Source organism: Pelodiscus sinensis, chromosome 1, assembly GCF_052426305.1.
Source record: "Pelodiscus sinensis isolate ZL-2025 chromosome 1, ASM5242630v1, whole genome shotgun sequence".
Taxonomy (NCBI): Eukaryota; Metazoa; Chordata; order Testudines; family Trionychidae; genus Pelodiscus; species Pelodiscus sinensis.
The window spans coordinates 202,317,868-202,337,817 of NC_143052.1; the positions used below are offsets into that span (position 1 = coordinate 202,317,868).

Consider the following 19,950-nt stretch of genomic DNA (forward strand, 5'->3'; position numbering starts at 1 on the left):
ACAAACTGGAAACATTGTTGGTAGTATGGATTAGAAAGACCAACATCTAAATGGACACAGAATCTATTCATTCAGGAGTAGAGGCAATCCCTCTAAGTTGTGAATGATGTTTATTACGTGGGTATGGAGGAAGCTTGAACAGTTGCTTCCTGTACTGCGTTTGTTCAGTAGATTAAGTAGTTCCTATTCTCTTCTGTGTTGTCAGTCCAGCACCCTTAATGAGCACTTACTTTAAGTGAAGTAAAAAATAAAAACTATATCGACAAAGTAGAATTTGGTGTATTTTTTCTAATTAGCTAAAATATAGAAATAAAATGCAGTTTATCTCTTCAGAAGACCCAAGATTGGAACAATAATATATTTTTTGAACAGCCTTAATTGATTTAGACAAGTAGATTTTATGTATAAACGGGAAATCCTCTCGCTACCAAAATTCAGGAAGAAACTTTGAAGATTATAGTCACTTAGGCTATGTCCAGACTGTAGGCTTCTTTCGGAAGAGAGATCTTCTGAAAAAACTTTTCCAAAAGAGAGCGTCTACACCATAAAAGTGCATCGAAATAGCGATCTGCTTTTTTGAGAGAGCGTCCCTTCAGTGTGGACGCTATCTCGCATTTAAACTGTGATTACTATGGATGGAGTGGCCACTAGGGCACCTGTGCTTTTTCCTGGAGGCTTCTTCTTTCAAAAGAACTCCCTCTTCCCCATCCACACATGCCTTTTTCCAAAAGAGCTCTTTCAGAAAAAGGCTTCTTCTTCATAGAAAGAGGTTTACCAGTGTTGGAAAGAACTCTCTGTTCTTTCAATTTTCAGTGTGGACGTAAGTGAAGTTTTTTTCAGAAAAACAGCTGTTTTTCTGAAAAAACTCTGCAGTGTAGACATACCCCATGAAACCTTACATTAGGAAGTAATTACAATGACAGAAATTACAACTAAATTCAATGTCTCTGGGGATCATACCGAATTTATGTATCACGGTGGGTCAAGGATTGATTGCAGCTTCAGTGGGGGGGTGATTATCATGGCAGCTCCAGGAATCACAAACAGTGGGAGGTGATTAGAGAGAATCACCCTATGTTGTAAACACTTCCAGACAGTTATATCTCCCTGGAGAGGCTTGTATATATTGACCACAAAGTCTGGGTTTTCTAAAGACCAACAGACAAGGGAAGACCTTTTTTATATAAAACTTTATAGGAACTTTTATTGTATTTATTCTGTTACGCTTTTACCTTACAAATAAAAGTGCTTGCTTAAAAAGAGCTGTATAGTTGCTTGCATTTGCGGCAAAACACTGTTCTTAGCTTTCTTAGAGAAAGCAAAACCACAGGCACTGGCTTCTAGGCAATTGGCTTGCTGAGAGTATTGTAATATATGCTAAGGCAGCCTTAAAACACTTGTTAGGAGAGAGCAAGATGTGGGTTTCTACTAAGAGCGATGGCACCCAGGAGTCAGACGCCTTAAATAGGTGCCCACCTAGGGACCACACGGGAAGAAGACTGCTGCACTCACCTTGGAACTGTGACAGTTATACTGCTGGAAAAATAGGAAACTAATTTTAAAATGTCACTGTTTGTGGTGCTGCATTTTGGGTCTTATCTTATATAATTACTCTTTCCCTGGACAATATGTCCAGAATTAAAAAGAGGAGGAATTACTTAATTCCATGGATTCCATCATCTCTGGGGAAAACTAGGTGGACAAATTTGCAAACACTTAAGAAACATCACCAAGGAAGATTCCCGAATCTGCTAACAACTTTTTCGTTACCATATAGCAAAGATGGTGGAGTATAGATAGTAGCATAGCACAGGCTTTGCCTGTGGTCAAATAAGCATTTCCCATAGTATGGTAGACATGTATTGAATATTTTATCTGGAACCAGACTTGCATACTGGTTTAATATGATTATCTTAATCCTCTTGTTACTCAGTTAGTGCTGTTCTGTAGTAGTAGCATTTTTTGACCTTTATAAGAAAGAAGCAGAATCTGGACAAGATTGTGTGAAGAGGAGGACAAGTGGAGTGGGAGTTACCAGTTTTCTCTGATTTTGAGAAAAAGTCATATTTAAAGAATACATAATGCCTGTAAACTCTGACACATGCATCTGAATGATTGAAGTGAAAATGTTGGACAAGTGGAGTAGTAGAAATGAGAGGAAAAAGTTTGTGAGGATAGTTTGCTATTGTTAGTATATGATCAAGTAATTAAGATATCTGTTAACAGAAAGGAAATCAAAAGCATTTAGCAAAGTTTTGCTATTTTCCCCCAGGTCTCCTGCCTCATTTAGTACACAGGATGGAGCTGCTCTGGGAGAGTATGTTTAAACTATGTGCGTATTTTAAAATAAGTGATTTTGGAATAATAACTCCTGAAATAGCTATTTCGAAATAGCGCATCCACACTACAAATCCCCATCAAAAAAGTGCAGAGCTATATCAAAATAGCACATCCACACTAATAGGAGGCTGAATTGTATTTAAGGCCCCTTGGAAGCTCTCTGGGCAGGGCATCAGGACAGCAGTCACTTCCTGCAGCTTCTGCCTGAGGCTATCATGCTTAAAGGGACTCCCCTCTACAGTCATGTCTCAGGCTCTTCACTTTTTCCAACCTCCTCAAAGGACAGCAAACTCATCTCACTGTGTGCTGTGGTTGGCCTTGTGGACACCACAGCACTCCAGTCATGGAGTCATATCTGCTGCAAAGCACTTGCTGGCTCTTAGACTTAGTGTCGCACCTCCTGGTGCAGTTACTGCAGGCTGCCCACGTGGCACTGCAAGACCAGGACCTGCAGCTCACTGTGGGGCACCTCCTCACCCCACTCCATGTACTGCTCATGCAGCACAGCCCTTCCCAGCCTCCCCTGCACCTCGTCGGGACCAGACCATGGGACAACCAACAGTGACTCCTGAACTTTCACATGTTGAAGGACACCTTCATGAAGCTGTACGAGTGGCTTGCCCCTGCCCTCTGGCAATGGGACACCCACATGCGACCTGCCATCCTCCTCCAGAAGTGGGTCACCATTGCACTTTGGAAGCTTGGCATGCCAGACAGCTACCGCTCCATTGGGAACCAGTTTGGTGTAGGGAGATCAACCGTCACAGCTGTACATGCAGGTTTGACTCTCTTGCTATTGTTCTAGGAGGGTGGTGAACTACTGGAAAGGGGTTCCCTAGGGAAGGGGGTGGGGTGGACTCAGTAGTGCCTTAACAAAGCTCCACTGGGGATGGGGTAAGTTGGGGCTGGGCCTGGTGTGGGAAAGGGGCTGGGCTCAGAGAATTCCTAAGGACTCTGGCAACCCTGTGATTCTATGTATGTATCTTTCTACAGGTGGTGAGGGCCATCAACACCATCCTACTGAACAGGGTTGTCATCCTGGGCGATGTGGACTCTATCATCTTTGCTGCCATGACAGCATCCTTATCTTCATCTCGGCCCCCAACCACTGGGCCTCCAATTCTATCAATCAGAAGGGGTACTTTTCAATGGTCCTGCAGGCTCTCATGGACCACCAAGACCGGTTCGCCGACATCAACCTTGGGTGGTTGGGAAAGACACCCAACGCCTACATCTTCAGGAATTACAGCCTGTTCCAGAAGCTGCACACTCACTTTTTTCTCTGACTACACCATCAGGGTTAGGGACATGGACATGTGGATGTGCATCATGGGGAACACAGCCTACCCTTTGCTCCTGTGGGTAATGAAGCCCTGCACGGGACACCTGGACCCCACCAAAGAATGGTTGAATGCCAGCCTCAGCGTGGCCTGCATCATGGTGGAGGGTGCCTTCGGCTGTTTGAAAGAGAGGTTTTGCTTTCTCCTCACCCATCTGGATCTTGGCGAGCAGAACATCCCCCAGGTGGTGGCCTGCTGTGTCCTGCACAACCTTTCGTAGAACCATAGAACCATAGAGCTGGAAGAGTCCTCAGAAGGTCATCAAGTCCAGCCCCCTGCTCTAGGCAGGACCAATCCCAACTAAATCAACCCAGCCAGGGCTTTGTCAAGCCGAGACTTAAACATCTCTAGGGATGGAGACTCCACTACTTCCCTAGGTGTAACCCATTCCAGTGCTTCACTACCCTCCTAGTGAAATAGTTTTTCCTAATATCCAACCTGGACCTCTCCCATCACAATTTGAGACCATTGCTCCTTGTTCTGCCATTTGTCACTACTGAGAACAGCCTCTCTCCATCCTCTTGGAACCTCCCTTCTGGAAGTTGAAGGCTGCTATCAAATCCCCCATCACGCTTTGCTTCTGCAGACTAAACAGACCCAACTCCCTCAACCTCTCCTCATAAGTCATATGCTCCAGCCCCCAAATCATTTTGGTTGCCCTCCGCTGGACCCTCTCCAATGCATCCACATCCCTTTTGTAGTGGAGGGCCCAGAACTGGACACAATACTCCAGGGGTGCATCTAGACTGGCAAGATTTTTCGCAAAAGCAAGCGCTTTTGCACAAAAACTTGCCAGCTGTCTCAACTGGCCGCTTGGGGCACTCCACTAGAAACTGACCACCATCCTGACATCAAGCCATTGATCACTACCCCTGGGCTCGGCCTTCTAGCCATCTTTCTATCCATCTTACTGTCCATTTATCCAATCCACATTCCCTTAACTTGCTGGCAAGAATATTGTGGGAGACCGTATCAAAAGCCTGGCTAAAGTCAAGGTATATCACATCCACTGACTTTCCCACGTCTACAGAGCCAGTTATCTCATCATAGAAGCTAATCAGATTGGTCAGGCACGATTTTCCCTTTGTGAATCCATGCTGACTATTCCTAATCACTATCCTCTCTTCCAAGTGCCTCAAAATGGATATCTTAAGGATCCTTTCCATGATTTTTCCAGGAACCGAGGTAAGACTGACTGGACTATAGTTCTCTGGATTGTCCTTCTTCCTTTTTTTGAAGATGGGCACTACATTTGCCTTTTTCCAATCATCGGGGATTTCTCCCGATCTCCATGACTTTTCAAAGATAATGGCCAAAGGCTCCTAAATGACATTTGCCAACTCCCTCAGGGTATGTCTACACTACCACCTAGTTCGAACTAGGATGGTTAATGTAGGCAACCGGAGTTGCAAATGAAGCCCGGGATTTGAATTTCCCGGACTTCATTTGCATATTGCCGAGCGCCGCCATTTTTAAATGTCCGCTAGTTCGGACTCTGTGCCCGCGGCTACATGCAGCACGAACTAGGTAGTTCGGATTAGGCTTCCTATTCCGAACTACCAGTACACCGCATTCCACGAGGTCATTTGTCCAAGTTTTCACTTTTTGTAAGCTTCCTTTTTGTGCTTAAGTTCACCAAGGATTTCCCCTGTAAGCCAATCCGGTCTCCTACCATGTTTGCCTCTCTTACTACACAGCGGGATGGTTTCTTTGTGTGCCTTCAATAAGGCTTCTTTAAAATACTTCCAGCTGTCCTGGACTCCTTTCCCCTTCATGTTGGCATCTCAGGGGATTCTGCCCATCAGGTCTCTGAGGGTATGTCTACACTACAGCGCTAATTTGAACTAACGGATCCAGACTAAAAAACTAGTTCGAATTAGCGTTTTGCTAATTCGAATTAGCATGTCCACATTAAGTGGACCCTGAACCGGGGTTAAGGATGGCCGGAAGCAGTGCCGGCAGGGCATCAGATGAGGACTTAGAGTGTGGAGCTGCTGCTTCAGGCTAGCTGAGGGCTGTGCTTAAAGGGTCCCAACCCCCACCCTGGACAGACAGTTCTCAGGGGTGCCCTGCTTGTAAAGCAGTCCTGGCTTGGAGTGCCTTGAGTGCCCACCCTCGGCACATCACAGCACTCGGCCATCAGACCGGCTGCACTTGCCGCAGGCTGCCATCTGGGAAGGGGGGCAATTGGGGGGCTGCAGGAGAGCTTCCACCCCCAGAAGCCCACAGAGCCAGACCAGTTCTCCCCATTGGAGGCTCGTACCCCATTCCTCCCTCACCTCCTTCCACTTACCCTTCCCTAGCCCCCCTTCCTGATGTACAAAATAAAGAAAACGTGTGGTCAAAAATAGAATCTCTCTTTATTGAACAAAACTCGGGGAGACTGGGAAAAGGAAGTGGGAGAGGGGAAGAGAGAGGGTGGGAGAGGGGAGGGCAACTAAAATGATCAGGGGTTTGGAACAGGTCCCATATGAAGAGAGGCTAAAGAGACTGGGACTTTTCAGTTTAGAAAAGAGGAGACTGAGGGGGGATAGGATAGAGGTCTATAAAAGCATGAGTGGGGTGGAGAGGGTGCATACAGAAAAGTTCTTCATTAGTTCCCATAATAGAAGGACTAGAGGACACCAAAGGAAAGGAATGGGTAGCAGGCTTCAAACTAGTAACAGAAAGTTGTTCTTCACAAAGCAAAGAGTCAACCTGTGGAACTCCTTGCTGCGGGAGGCTGTGAAGGCTAGAACTAGAACAGAGTTTAAAGAGAAGTGAGATCAAGTCATGGAGGTTGGGTCCATGGAGTGGTATTAGCCAGGGGGTAGGAGTGGTGTCCCTGCCCAAAGTTTGTGGAAGGCTGGAGAAGGATGGCAGGAGACAAATGGCTTGGTCACTGTCTTTGGTCCATTTCCTCCAGCGTCCCTAGGGTTGGCCGCTGTCGGCAGACAGGCTAGTAGGCTAGATGGACCTTTGGTCTGACCCAGTACGGCCATTGTAAGCTCAGGGCTCAGGGTCGGGGGTCTCAGTGGACCCCCTTGATTTTCATGCACACCTGCTCCTGGGTGGCCAGGCTGGCAGCTCTCCTGCCCTAGCCGGCCACTTTCCTGTGCCTAGTGCGGAGGTTGTGGACGAGGTCCACGATGTCTGCACTAGAGCAGGCGGGTGCCCGCCTCTTGCGGTCCCGGGCAAGCTCCCGGGAGCTGCCAGCCTGGTCCCACGAAGAGGGGGAGGGCTGGGGGGCATCGGGTGGGTGGCTTGAGCCGTGCCAGGTGCAGGGTCTGCTAGCTGGGTGCTGGCAGGCTTGCACCTGGCATGGGCACTGTAGCCAGCCCATGCCCCTTTAAGGGGTCCGGGGCCGGGAGGGGAGCAGACGAGTTTCCCTGGTGTTGGCCAGAGTGGCCACCAGGGAAAGCTGGGGAGGGCTAGCCTCCCACTAGTTCGAATTAAGGGGCTACACACCTCTTAATTCGAACTAGGAAGTTCGAACTAGGCTTAGTCCTCGTAGAATGAGGTTTACCTAGTTCGAACTAAGCGCTCCGCTAGTTCAAATTAAGTTCGAACTAGCGGAGCGCTAGTGTAGCGCCTATCAAAGTTAATTCGAAGTAATGTCCGTTAGTTCGAATTAACTTTGTAGTGTAAGACATACCCTGAGGGAGTCAAAATCTGCTTTTTTGAAGTCCAAGGTGTGTTTTTTACTACTCTCTTTTCTTCCTTTGGTCAGGATCCTGAAATCTACCATCTCATGATCACTGCTTCCCAGGTTGTCACCCACCTCTACTTCCCATATTAGTTCCTCCCTGTTTGTGAGCAGAAGGTCAAGCTGCGCATGGCCTCTGGTTGGATCCTTTAGCACTTATGTCAAGAAGTTATCCCCAACATTCTCCAAAAACTTCCTGGATTGCCTGTGTAGTGCCGTATTGTTTTCCCAACAGATGTCAGGGTGATTGAAGTCCCCCATGAGAACCAGGGCCTGCGATCCGGAAGCTTCTCTCAGTTGTCCGAAGAAAGCCTCATCTACCTCATCCACCTGATTTGGTGGCCTGTAGCAGTCACCAACCACAACATCACTGCTGTCGTTTGCTGCTTTAAACTTAACCCATAGACTCTCAACAGGTTTTTCTCCCTCTTTATACTGGAGTTCACAGCAATTATAGTATTTGCTTACATATAGTGCAACTCCTCCTCCTTTTCTCCCCTGCCTGTTCTTCCTGAACAGTCTATACCCTTCCATGACAGCGCTCCAGTCATGCGTGTCATCCCACCAAGTCTCTGTTATCCCAATTAAATCATATTTCTTGGACTGGGCCAGGGCCTCCAGTTCTTCCTGTTTGTTTCCCAGGTTTCTCGCATTAGTGTACAAACACCTTAGGTAACCGGTTGATCGCCCTATCTTCTCCATTCGAATCAGGGGTCCTCCTTTCTTGCTCGTTCCTCTCTGCATTTCTTTCCGGTATCCAACTTTCCCACTCCCCTCAGGGTTTTGGTCACCATCCCCCGACGAATCTAGTTTAAAGCCCTCCTCACTAGGTTTCCAAGCCTGCCCGCGAATATGCTCCTTCCTCTCTTCATTAGGTAAATCCCATCTCTTCTTAACAATCCTTGTGCCCGGAACAGAGTCCCATGGTCGAAGAAACCAAAGCCCTCTCTACTACACCACCTGCGCAACCACGCATTTACGTCCTCAATTCGCCGATCCCTGCCCAGTCCTTTCCCTTCAACAGGGAGGATGGACGAGAACACCACTTGCGCTCCGAGGTCTTGGATCTTTCTTCCCAGCGCTACATAATCCGCAGTAACCCGCTCAAGGTCATTCTTGGCCATATCGTTAGTTCCCACGTGGAGAAGCAGGAAGGGGTAGCGATCTGAAGGTTTGATCAGTTTGGTAAGCCTCTCAGTCACATCCTGAATGCAAGTTCCCTGTAAGCAGCACACCTCTTGAGATTCCAGGTCCGGACAGCAGATGGATGGCTCAGTCCCTCTTAGGAGGGAGTCCCCGACCACCATCACCCGTCATTTTCTTTTGAGGGTGGTGGCTGTGGAACCCCCATCCCTAAGAGTACACATCCCATGCCTTCCAGTAGATGGTGTTCCCTTCCGATTTCTTCCTTGTGAGGTCCCTTCCAAAGCATTCAGCACTGTAGAGCCTGTGGAGAGAGCTTGAAAGCGATTACTTACCTCTATAGGATTGGGGGATTCCCATGCTGGCCTTTTTCCCCCTTCTAGAAGTTACATGCTGCCAGTTCTCTTCCTGGTCCCGTACTGCCCTTTCTGGCTCTTCCGCCTGCCATGCTTGAAGGATTAAACGCTGCCGTCTATCGAGGAAGTCTTCATCCTCTCTGATCGAGCGTAGGGTCAGCACTTGGGCCGTCAGTCCTCTAAATTTTTCTTCCAAAATGGCGACCAGCTTTCACTTAGTACAGATGAAATCCATTCTTTCTTCCGGGAGGAAGACGAACATGGCACACGCTGTGCAAGTAACAACAGCAGACCTATCTCCATCCATCGCTGTTGTCCTAGAGAAGGGATTTAAAAAGAAAGAAAGGCAAGAGAACCTCGCCCCCTTCCCAGCTCCCTCTCTAATCTCCCTGTTAGTACTCACCTGTTTGCAAGCTCCTTGGTCGCTTGTCCACTGCCTTATAAAGACCTGGAGTGCCTGAAAGTCCCTCCCCCTACCAAGGCACAGCCAATCAGCAGAGGCTTCTAAAATTCAAACTTTAATTAGAAGCCAACAGTTTCCACCTGCCAATCACAGCACACACTCCCTGAAGGAGAGGAGGAAGGCAAAGGGGAAGTGAAGAAAAAAAAAGCCTCACAAACACAGGGGAAAAAACAAACAAAAACAAAAAAACCCACACACCAACCCTCACTCACACATACAAGCTCAGCACAAAGCAAGAAAGCCCCAAACACAACACACACTTCCCTCAAGAGTCCTGTATCTGCTTCTCCTCTACTTGGAGAACTCCCTCTCTAAAGGGAGAGAGAGAGAAAAAAAAAAAAAAACAAAGGGGAGAGTTTTTCCTGCCAGGGTGGGGGGCAGAGGCCAATTAGTTGGCCAGGGCCTTTGAGCAGCCATGCATCACTGCCATCCAGCAAGCCCATCAGGGGTCTTTGTGCATCTGGGAGGCCCTGGGGGAGAGTTTCAGACAAGGCCATCTGTGACACTCTTTCCCTTGGGCCTCCCACAAGGGGCCTCTGCATTGCCCCTCTGTGCCTTTCCTCTACCATCCCTACCTTCCTCTGTCCTCCTTTCCCACTTTCCCCTCCCTCCTTCCATGAAGGTACAATAAACCAGTTTTTTTGTTTTTAAAGAATAAACTGTTTTTTTTTTAATTTGGGGTAAATATAACTGGGAAGGGACTCGGGAAAGAATCTGGAAGAAGAAGGGAGGAAGGGAGAGCTGGGGCTCAAGGATGGGTTTAGGACTGGTGCTTGCCTCACATGGTCCCTAGTGTGCAGAGACCCTTGGCGGCCACAGGGAAGGGTTAGGAAGAGAAGCCATGGGGGGCCAGGGCAGGAGCGAAAGCAGGATTGGGTGTGGGAGAGACTTGGGAAGGAACAGGTGTTGGGGGAGACTGCTGGACTGCTCAATGGCAATGACCAGGCAGTTCATGACAGTGGTATATGCTGTGCACATTCTTCGACCTGCTGCAACAGCGCCTGCCAGGTGGTGCAGCAGTGTTCCAGGTCAGCATCCAACCTCTGCTCCTGCCGCTCAAGCGACCACTGCAGGGCATGCAGCCAGGGAATGTGTTCTCGCTCCAGATCTTCCCAGCGTTGCCAGCACCTGCAGTTCTCTCAGTGTTGGGAGGCTGGCACGGGAGGTGTGGCTCATGCTCCAGTCACAGCTGGTTCAGCTGTGCAGAAAAGTGAGAAGGGCTGTCGTCCCAGGAGACACTGTGCACGAAACCTAGTCCTCATCTCTGAGCTGACACAGAAAGTTCTCAGTTCAGAAGAAGGGAATGTGCTTCGAGCAAGGCCATCTGTGGCCTTGACAGTGGACGCTGTACTGCAGGGGCACAGATGTCATTACCCCTACACCTCAGTAGTAGAACTGAGTGAACATCTTGCATCCACTTTCCTACAGATGATAGTCATTTGTAGGTGGAGTAAATGTCCTAAGATTTCTGTTGAGAAATAGTAATTTATTGATGACTGCTATTATCAGTAATACAGCTGAAACCATTAGGATCCACTCACATAGATTTAATTGAAGGATTGGGGTCTAAATTAGGATGATCAGAAAAAGTATTTCAAAATGTTTTGTCCAGTAGATTCCATTTTGTGCAAATAGATTTGGAACTAAAGCTGATTTGAACAACAGAACAATTTGGTAAATGTTGAGGAGCCTGTGTCAATATTGAGGAGCCTGTGTGTGGTAGGGGGCCATGCCATGCACACACCAGGTCCAGCAGTGGCGGTGTCCCACAGAGAGAGGATTTCTATCCCTGTGCACTGCGAGGAGAGGGGTATGGTAGTGGAGGAGGTGTGCGTAAGCGGTAGATGCCATTTTCTGGGGAGTGTGGTGGTGGGGTCCCCTCCACTTCCTTCCCTCCAGCAAGTTTCCATGCAGCAACTCAGTGTCCTCTGCCTTGCCACATTTGCCCAGGAGTGGATGTTGCCTTGGGAGTGTGGGCATGACTGTGTGGTGTTTGTGACACTGCTCTGTGTGTCTGTGACCTCAGTCTCCTTAGTGGAGGCTTGTGGTGGAAAAGTGTCCCACCACAGGATTGGGAGTATGACAGGCCTTCCAGAAAACCTGTGAGCAGGAGCACAAGGTTCCTTTGTGGCAACCTCTTATGCAGCTGTCTGCTCTGAACTGGTGCTCCATGTGGACTTATGTGCACAAGCTGCGCTGTCTATGATGAGAAGGCCGAGTTAAGAGAATGCAGCCCCTTGCCACCCATCGCCTCCCCCTGCAGTGTCTAGGGGAAGTGATGGAACTCACCTGATGGGCCATCCTTGGCTTTGTCCGAACACTGGGTGACATCCTCGGAGGGGGATACTGGCTCAGGATGACCTTCTAGCTGGTGAGCATTGTGTCCGTGCTGGCCTCATCTTCCTCCTCCTCGTCCTCTTCTATCTCCTCCTCCTGGTCCATGGGCCCGCCCTCTAGGAGGCTGACAATGGGTGTCTCCAGGCCAGAGTCCACAACAAGGAAGGGGGGATGGAGCGGACTCCTCTCCCAGGATGTGGTGCAGCTGCTCATAATAGCAGCATGACTGGTGTGCCATCTCTGAGTGGGAACTCTGCTCCCTGGTCTTCGTGTACACCTGCCTAAGTTCTTTAATTTTCATGTGCACCTGCTCCCTGGTGTGCATGTGGCCCTTCTGGCCCAGGCTGGTGGCCATCTGTCTGTACACATCTGCATTCCTGCATCTGGTGCAGAAATCCTGAAGGTTTGCCGCCTCCTTCCCCCAAACCTCAATGAGATCCAGGATCTCTTCCCCAGACAAGGAAGGGGCCTTCCTCTTCCAGTCCTGGACAGGGGCTTCAGAGCTCACTGCCGGCTTGCATATAGCTGTGGGGGGTTCGGTGAGAACGTGAGGGTCTGTCATGGCAGCAGGGAAGGCAGAGCAGGGCACTGCTGTGTGATACAGGACTGTCAGGGCCTTCCTTGTGCCATAAGCATTTTTCCATGTGGATGCAGCTTTAAAGGCTGCAGGGGAAGAGAAACTATAGAGATCTGAGGGGTATGCACAGAATGTCTACCTGGGGCAGCTGTCAGAAGCCTTGGAGAACAATTATTTTGAAATAACCACAGCTGCCCCATCTATGCACACCTATTTCAAAATAACTATTTCAAAATAGGCATTATTCCCCACGAACTGAGGGTTTATTATTCCAGAATAAGAAGCCTGTTATTTCAAAATAATTTCAAAATAATGAGCTTGCTGTGTGGATGTTATCCTTATTTCGAAATAACATTAGTTATTTCAAAATAAGGCTGCAGTGTAGACGTATCTGGGATGTCTGTCTAGAGAACTGACTTCTATGACTGCCTCTGCCACAGAGTTGCTAAATGTTGCTGGGCATGTCACCATAAGCCATAATTTTCACAGCTGGTCATTATGTGCTCTTAATTTTCTGGGTATCCAACTGCAGACATCGAGAGTCTGAGTTGAAGAGATGCTCAATAGAACTGAGGAAATAGTTGATTTTTGGTATAGAAACCAGATGGAAAAAATACCTTTCCCCTCCAAAATTGCTTAGTTTTAAACCCAAACTTTTTTTCCCAGTTATTTTTTGATGAAACAAGCAAATAAAAATGGAAAAAGAATTTTGGATCAAATAAGTTGTTTTTGATGTTAACCGCATTTTCAAAGTCTTGTTTTCAATTTGGTCAAAAATAGTTGCTAAATTCGATTTGAATTTGCAAATAATTTTGGTGCACTAACAAATGTGGGTTTTTTTACGGTAAATGTTGTATCTCCTGCTCCCGCCCCTCCCCCAGAATTACTAAGCTCTAACGCTGAGCACTCATAGCTGTAGCTGAAGGCTACAGATGCTGCGCGTGAAGCATGTAAAGTGATATAAAATGCTAAGTATTCTGAAAAATTAACTCCTAAGGTCTTAAATTGTCTGTCACTCAAAATTAATGGAGACTTGCTAGTTTTGGTCTTCATTTTCCTTACCTCTTTGTGATATTGTAAAGTGAATTCATTGAAGAAGTATCATACCATCATAGACAAGGCTATGACAAAATTAATAACTGAGGTTTAGATGATGTGCCATAAATAATACACAGAGACACACATTGAGTAATTAAGATGAAAAGAAACACTGAATAGTACCTTTTCAGTGAAAACAGTCCAAACTGCAATGAATGAGGCAGAGGTCATATGGAAAATTATCTGATCAGATCAGGTAATTAAAGACTGTATCATAACATATGCACACATAGGCCTAGTTAAATTAACCATTAATCTAGCATTTCCCAAATTTTGAGTGTTTGTTTTTGCAAACCTGAAGGGTTTTTATTTTAATTATTGTGGATGTAATAAATATATAGGATGAAATCCTGATCCTATTGAAGTCGGTGTAAGTTTTGATACTTATTGCTGTGCAATGAGAATTTCACCGTAGAAGTTTGTTGTGTATTTGCAGATGAGACTTGAGAGGCATTTTTAGGTTAAAAAACAGTACTTTGTAATCTGGTAGGTTGAATTTATATTTTAAGATAATGGATCTCAATGTTATATTGTTGATTTAGAGGTCCCGTATGGCTGCCTGAGAGTATAAATAGAAAGGGATGGTGTCACATTTCATGGTGTTTAAGAATGGATTTCAGAGTTTCCCTGCTAATAAACAATATGCAATTGGGTTCTAAGATTCCAGGACAAGTCACTTGTAACTATTTTTTCTTCCTAACTTATCTCAGTAGACAATATTCATGGAATAGCAGCTTTTTTTCATGTTAGACTTGTTTTTATGTATTTTCAAAACAAGAGCAATATGCTTGATTAAAAATTGGTTACTTGAAATGATTTATTTTTATTATTTTAGTATATGTGTTTGATTGTTCAATTTTTCATCAGCTTGTCCTGGGACATATGGAGCTGAAGTGCCAATGTTTCTGAATGATAATACATCTCATTACAAACGGTTAACTCTGTCTGGTACTCTCAAGTCACCCAGGATAAGCTTTGATCCCCCGCTTTTGATATTGGTGCCAGTTCCTCTGGATATGAAAACAGAGACATATGTCAATATCATTCCAAAAGACTACTCAAGGTAAATCTTCAGTTAAATTTCAGATTCATTTCCCATGAGCACTATAATTATCATGCTTTTCCACTGCAGAAGGCACTTGATAATTGCTGGACAGATTGGTGTTCATAGCACTGCTCAGTGGAGGAAAATACCATACTTAGTAGGAAATGGTGGCAGTTAAAAGCATTTTATATCCATAGTGTATCATTTCTTTACTAGTTCTGTTCTCCCAAAATGTGTCACATGTTTTTTCACTTCTTTGGAAAGCACAGCAGAACTATGAAAAAAGTAGCAGCTATGCGAGTTTCTCAGTTACTTCAGCCAGAGATTCATGTCATAAGCCTGTTATCTTTGTGTCCTGATTAGAAGAAAACATTGTAGCTGTTGTTTTTCTCTGGCAAATTGATTAGAAATCCTCATAAACAGTTATTTTGGGTCAATATGATTTTGATATACATATCATTCAGTTACACTGGATATACTATGATTTCATTATCTATTCAAGGCTGTACTATATCTCAACAAAACAAACTGTTGATAATTCATTAATGTAAAAATGTGTATAAATTAGATTTATTAATGTTTGTTCTTTTAATTAATTTTTTAGATATCCAAATATCCCACTATTAAATCGAAGTTTTGAAAACAAAAGCAATCTTTCCCTTAATCTTCATTCTGTATAACAAAATGTATTAGTCCAGAATTGGGCAATACTGTGTTAACTTATACCTTTCTGAGTTGTTTACCATGGGTTTCATACCATATAACTTTGTACAGCTTAGTATTTTTGAATAATAGGTCTTGTAATGATATCCAGAGTTTTTAAAATTTTAGAGCACCAGTTCAAATAGGGGTCAAAGCAATAGTGATTTAAGTTACCATCTAATAGTGTTTTGTTACATGAGGTAAATGATTATATGTCCTCACCATAGTTTCCAGTGAATAGGTGCTAACATATCAAAGCTAATACATATTGGACCTCCCTGGTCCAGCACCCTCGGGACCTGACCAGTCCCGGATGAGGGATTTTGCCAAACTGGGGTGGTCATTTCTGGTCTACCTGCCACCAGCTCCCTCCAGCCCTGGCTCCTCCGCCAGCCTCCCAGCTGGCTCCCATTGCCCTGACAGCCCTCACTGCCCTGCTGGGCAGCTCCAATACTTTCACTCACTGGACTCTTGCTGCAGCACCCAGCAGCCCCGCTGCCTCCACATGCATTAGGCTCTTGCTGCTGCCCTGGGCTCTTGCTTCAGTCTCCATTTCCTGTTGTCATGTTCGGCAGCCCAGCTCCCTCTGCTCTACTGGGCAGCCCCACTATCACATGTGGAACTCCCACTGCCCTGCCAGGAAGCTCTGCTGGCACATGTTGGGTTCACACTGCTGTGCCAGCCTGCAGGGCTCCCAGGAATTAGCACTCTACTTCAACTCTCTGGTCCGGAAACATCCTTGGGCCTGCCAGACCACAGATGTTGCCGGACCAGAGAATCCTGGTTAAGAGAGTTTCAACCTCTACCACAGCTGTCAAGTATCAGAGGGGTAGCCGTGTTAGTCTGAATCTGCAAAAGCGACGAGGAGTCCTGTGGCACTTTATAGACTAACTGAAGTGTAGGAGCATAAGCTTTCGTGGGCAAAGACCCTGCATCTGACGAAGTGGGTCTTTGCCCACGAAAGCTTATGCTCCTACACTTCAGTTAGTCTATAAGGTGCCACAGGACTCCTCGTCGCTACCACAGCTGGTGACACTGTTAGGATATTAGACAGAACTTGAATTGCTCCCTTCCCTAGCACTAGTCTCTCCAAGCAAGAGCTGAGGAGCACTGGGATGACCAGTGTTAGGAAGCTTGTATTCCTCTATCTGTGATGCACTTTTTCTGTGGTAAAATAGTAAATTTCATTTTCCAGTGCAGTTAGTGGCAGATTTCTGTGTGTAAGTATTGCTCTGTCAGAGAACTGAGTGAACATTTTGCATCCACTTTCCTACAGATGATAGTCATTTGTAGATGGAGTAAATGTCCTAAAATTTTTGTTGCGAAATAGTAATTTATTGATGACTTAAAAAACAAAGACTGGTCTGGTAGCACTTTATAGACTAACAAAACATGTAGATGGCATGTCCTCACCATAGTTTCCAGTGAATAGATGCTAACATATCAAAGCCATCTACATGTTTTGTTAGTCTATAAAGTGCTACCAGACCAGTCTTTGTTTTTTAAGTTTATCCTTTACAGAGTGACTTGGCTACCCCCTGGAACTTATTGATGACTGTTATCAGTAATACAGCTGGAATCATTAAGATTCCATATGGGCCATGGGATCCACTCACATAGGTTTAATTGAAGGATTGGGGCCTAAATTAGGATGACCAAAAAAGTATTTCAAAATGTCTTGTCCAATAGATTCCATTTTGTGCAAATAGATATGGAACTAAAGCTGGTTTGAACAGTAGAACAATTTGGTAAGTGTTAATACAATTTAGTCAATATTGAGGCAAGCTTTAGCAATAGATCAATTTTAAGGAACAAATAAAAGCAATACAGGTGGTTAGGTCTTTGTGGTAACAATGATCTGTAAAATTTGTTCTGTCAGAATGCTGAGTTGCAACGAGTCACTACAGAAAACTAACTGCAGTACTTTTGTAAAAAAACAAAATGCCATGTTAAATGTTAAAAGACTTATAATTCTTTCAGTTAGTTTCTGTTGACTAATAATTTAAAAAGCAAATCTGTGTTATGATCATTGTTCATATATCTACCTGCAAAAAGCAGTTTAATTGATCAATGAATCAGGTTTGTTACAGTTGCCCTTTGGGAATAAACATCATTATTATTGATTTTTAACACAGGCCATCAGCATTACAAGTTGAAGTTCCAGTGCTTGAATTTGAAGATGGTGAAAGGATTAATCCCCTTTCTGTGCAGTTTCCAAGTGGCCAAATTATTGCAGTTTCACCAGAAGGGATAAATGTAGGACTCACTTGTTATATCAGCTTCAGGTCATCTAGGCCAGTATCATTTTTAGGAAACCTATTCTTCACTGATGATGAAAAAAACAGGTAATGCATTTAAAATAAATTCATTTTGTAGATAGAAGGGTAGGCTGCATGTGGGGAGAACTGTGTAAGACAAAACCTCATGACATTATCAGGGGGAAAAAATCCTAAGGAGTCCCTACCATAAAACTAATACATTTGAAAGTAAATTGAACAAATACATTTTGTTTTGAGCTGGATTCCAATTCCAAACAACACTGTTCATCTTTGTCTTTATGCGCTAAATCATTTCAGAATTTTGTACTGTACTTTGCTCATACTTCACTCAGTGTTTCTCTGTTTTTGTTCCCTCATCTTGGCTTTTCTAAGTGTTTGGTTGAGTAAACAAATCCAACTATTTTTGGTCCAAATAATTTTGTTGTTTTAAAAAAGTCTTCATTGGATATTTTGTGTTCATTTTAAATTATACTACAGTCAAATAGGAGGCAGTATCAGCATGAAAACAAGGTGTTCCTATCAATTTAAGTTTGTAAAGTGCTTTGCAGACTTCCAAAATGAAAGTTTCTTATTAACCTAATATATCATAATTTTAATGCATAATTCATACAATACAATGGAAAAAGACCTTTAGAATTCCATCTAAAGAATGAAATGTTTCTGACTGTAAGTCTTCATGAACCTTGTAGGACTTGTTTTGTGCAGTTAAATTGTCTGTAGCAGTTGGCAGCAACCCAACCGTGGTTGGATTTTACGGTCACTTGAGTTTGTCTTGAACCCAAACCTCTTTGAAATCATCAGCTGTCTTCCTGTCCCGGTGCTAGGAAGTCTCTTCCTCCCATTCCAATGCTCTTTAAGGCATCAGGGAGAGCTGGTGATCCTTTTTTCTATCCTGCAGATCTTTAGGTAGCTCCCAGGAAATGGCTATCACATTAATAAATTCTGTTGTGTATCTAGATGTAGCTCCTGCCCCTTCTCCATGTACACAGGATGTAGGAGACAGAATCTGACTGAAGTTTCTATGAACATGTTTTGCATAACACTGTTTCAGTAAGGTTCTTAGTAGTCCTATACTAACTTATAGCATAGAATGTGAAATCAGTAAAACCACAGTAAATGTTCAGGATCAGGATGCAGGTATGCTAAATCCTCCTTCCCTTCCCCACCCCTCCAAAAACAACTTTAGCATTGCTTTTTTTGTAGTTTAACTTACTAATTGTTGTTAGATGCTCACTATATCTAGGTTCCATCACAGATACCTTTCTGCTGCCCTGAACAGGAAAGCTTTATTTATGCTTTTTCCCCAGTCCTACATAGTGCTTCTGAAGGTCATGTAAGACCACACCATGGCCCTGTCTCTCTACTCCAGGGGTTCCCAAACTTTTTGACACGGGGACCAGTAAATCCATTCATGAGTTCTTTGAGGACCAGTAACATTCATTTGCATATTCATTAAGCAAATGATGAATATTCAAATAAGTTGTTTCTGGTCCTCCCAAAGCCCCCAGTGCCAGCGTTAGCAACGGTTTTGATACAGTCACCCACAATATTCATGCCAGCAAGTTAAGGGAATATGGATTGGATAAATGGACTGTAAGATGGACAGAGAGCTGGCTAGATCAGGGTTTCCCAAACTTTTCACTTTTGTTGGAACCCGTTTTTTTTAGTACTGTTTTTTGCAGCCCAAAAATATAAACACATATTAAAAAAAAGAATGAAAAATGAATAATTTTTCAGTTTTCACCTGGCTGCATCCTCCACCCAGCCTGGGCCAGGGCTCTGGGGACCCGGAACTGCATGGGCTCTCCAGGAGGTGGGAGCAGGAGCAGACTGGGGATAGGGTAGTTGTCTAGGAGGGAGGGTGCAAGGAAGGGTAGGGTTGCCAGGTGTCCGGTTTTATACTGGACAATCTGGTATTTGAGGGTTTTGTCTGAGAAACAAATTGAGAAATTACCATACATATAAAATGTCCGGTATTTTCTAATTAGGTAAGTTTTATTATAATTAGGTGTATCTGTCCTTAGCTGGGACCTGCCTGGCTGGTAGTTGAGCTCACACTGCCTGAGTGTGTCTACCTGCCAGGCAGTTCGCAACTACTCGAAGGAGGGTATGTGGGGGGGGGGGGCAAAATGGAATCCCCAGGCAGACTCACTCCTCTGCCAGGGTCTGTAGGGCCTGCATGTGCCCAGGTAAGTCCCGCTCCCCTGCCCCTTCTCCTCCCAATCTCCCAGTCAAGCCCTGCTGCCCCCGTCCAACCCTGCTTCCGGCAGCCAGTTCCCCCCACCAATTTCCCCGGTCAGCCCTGCTCCCCCAACAACCCTCCCCCCAACCAGCCCAGCTGCCCCCGTCCAGCCCTGCTTCCTGCAGCTTGTTCTCCCGTCATCTTCCTCCTGTTCTCCCCCGTCCAGCCCTGGTTCCGCTGCATGCCCTCCCTGATTTCTGCTGGATAGCCCCACTGCCTCCAACCCTGCTTCCGCCACCTGCCTGCCTGCCCCCCCCTCTCCGCAGGACAGACTCACTACCCCCAACGTTGCTTCTGCCCCCTGCCAGCCCCCCCATCTCCGCAGGACAGCCCCGTTGCCTCC

The 19,950-nt window shown here is 45.4% G+C and overlaps 1 protein-coding gene across 1 annotated transcript in view; it reads left to right on the forward strand.

Moving 5' to 3' along the window:
- CFAP47 (cilia and flagella associated protein 47) overlaps positions 1-19,950 on the forward strand; it is a 651,639-nt gene that overhangs the window by 124,484 nt on the left and 507,205 nt on the right. Inside the window, exons 25-26 of the mRNA XM_075913261.2 lie at positions 14,207-14,402; positions 17,222-17,431. Coding sequence (XP_075769376.2) covers positions 14,207-14,402; positions 17,222-17,431 — 406 coding nt within the window. The remainder of the gene's footprint in view (positions 1-14,206; positions 14,403-17,221; positions 17,432-19,950) is intronic.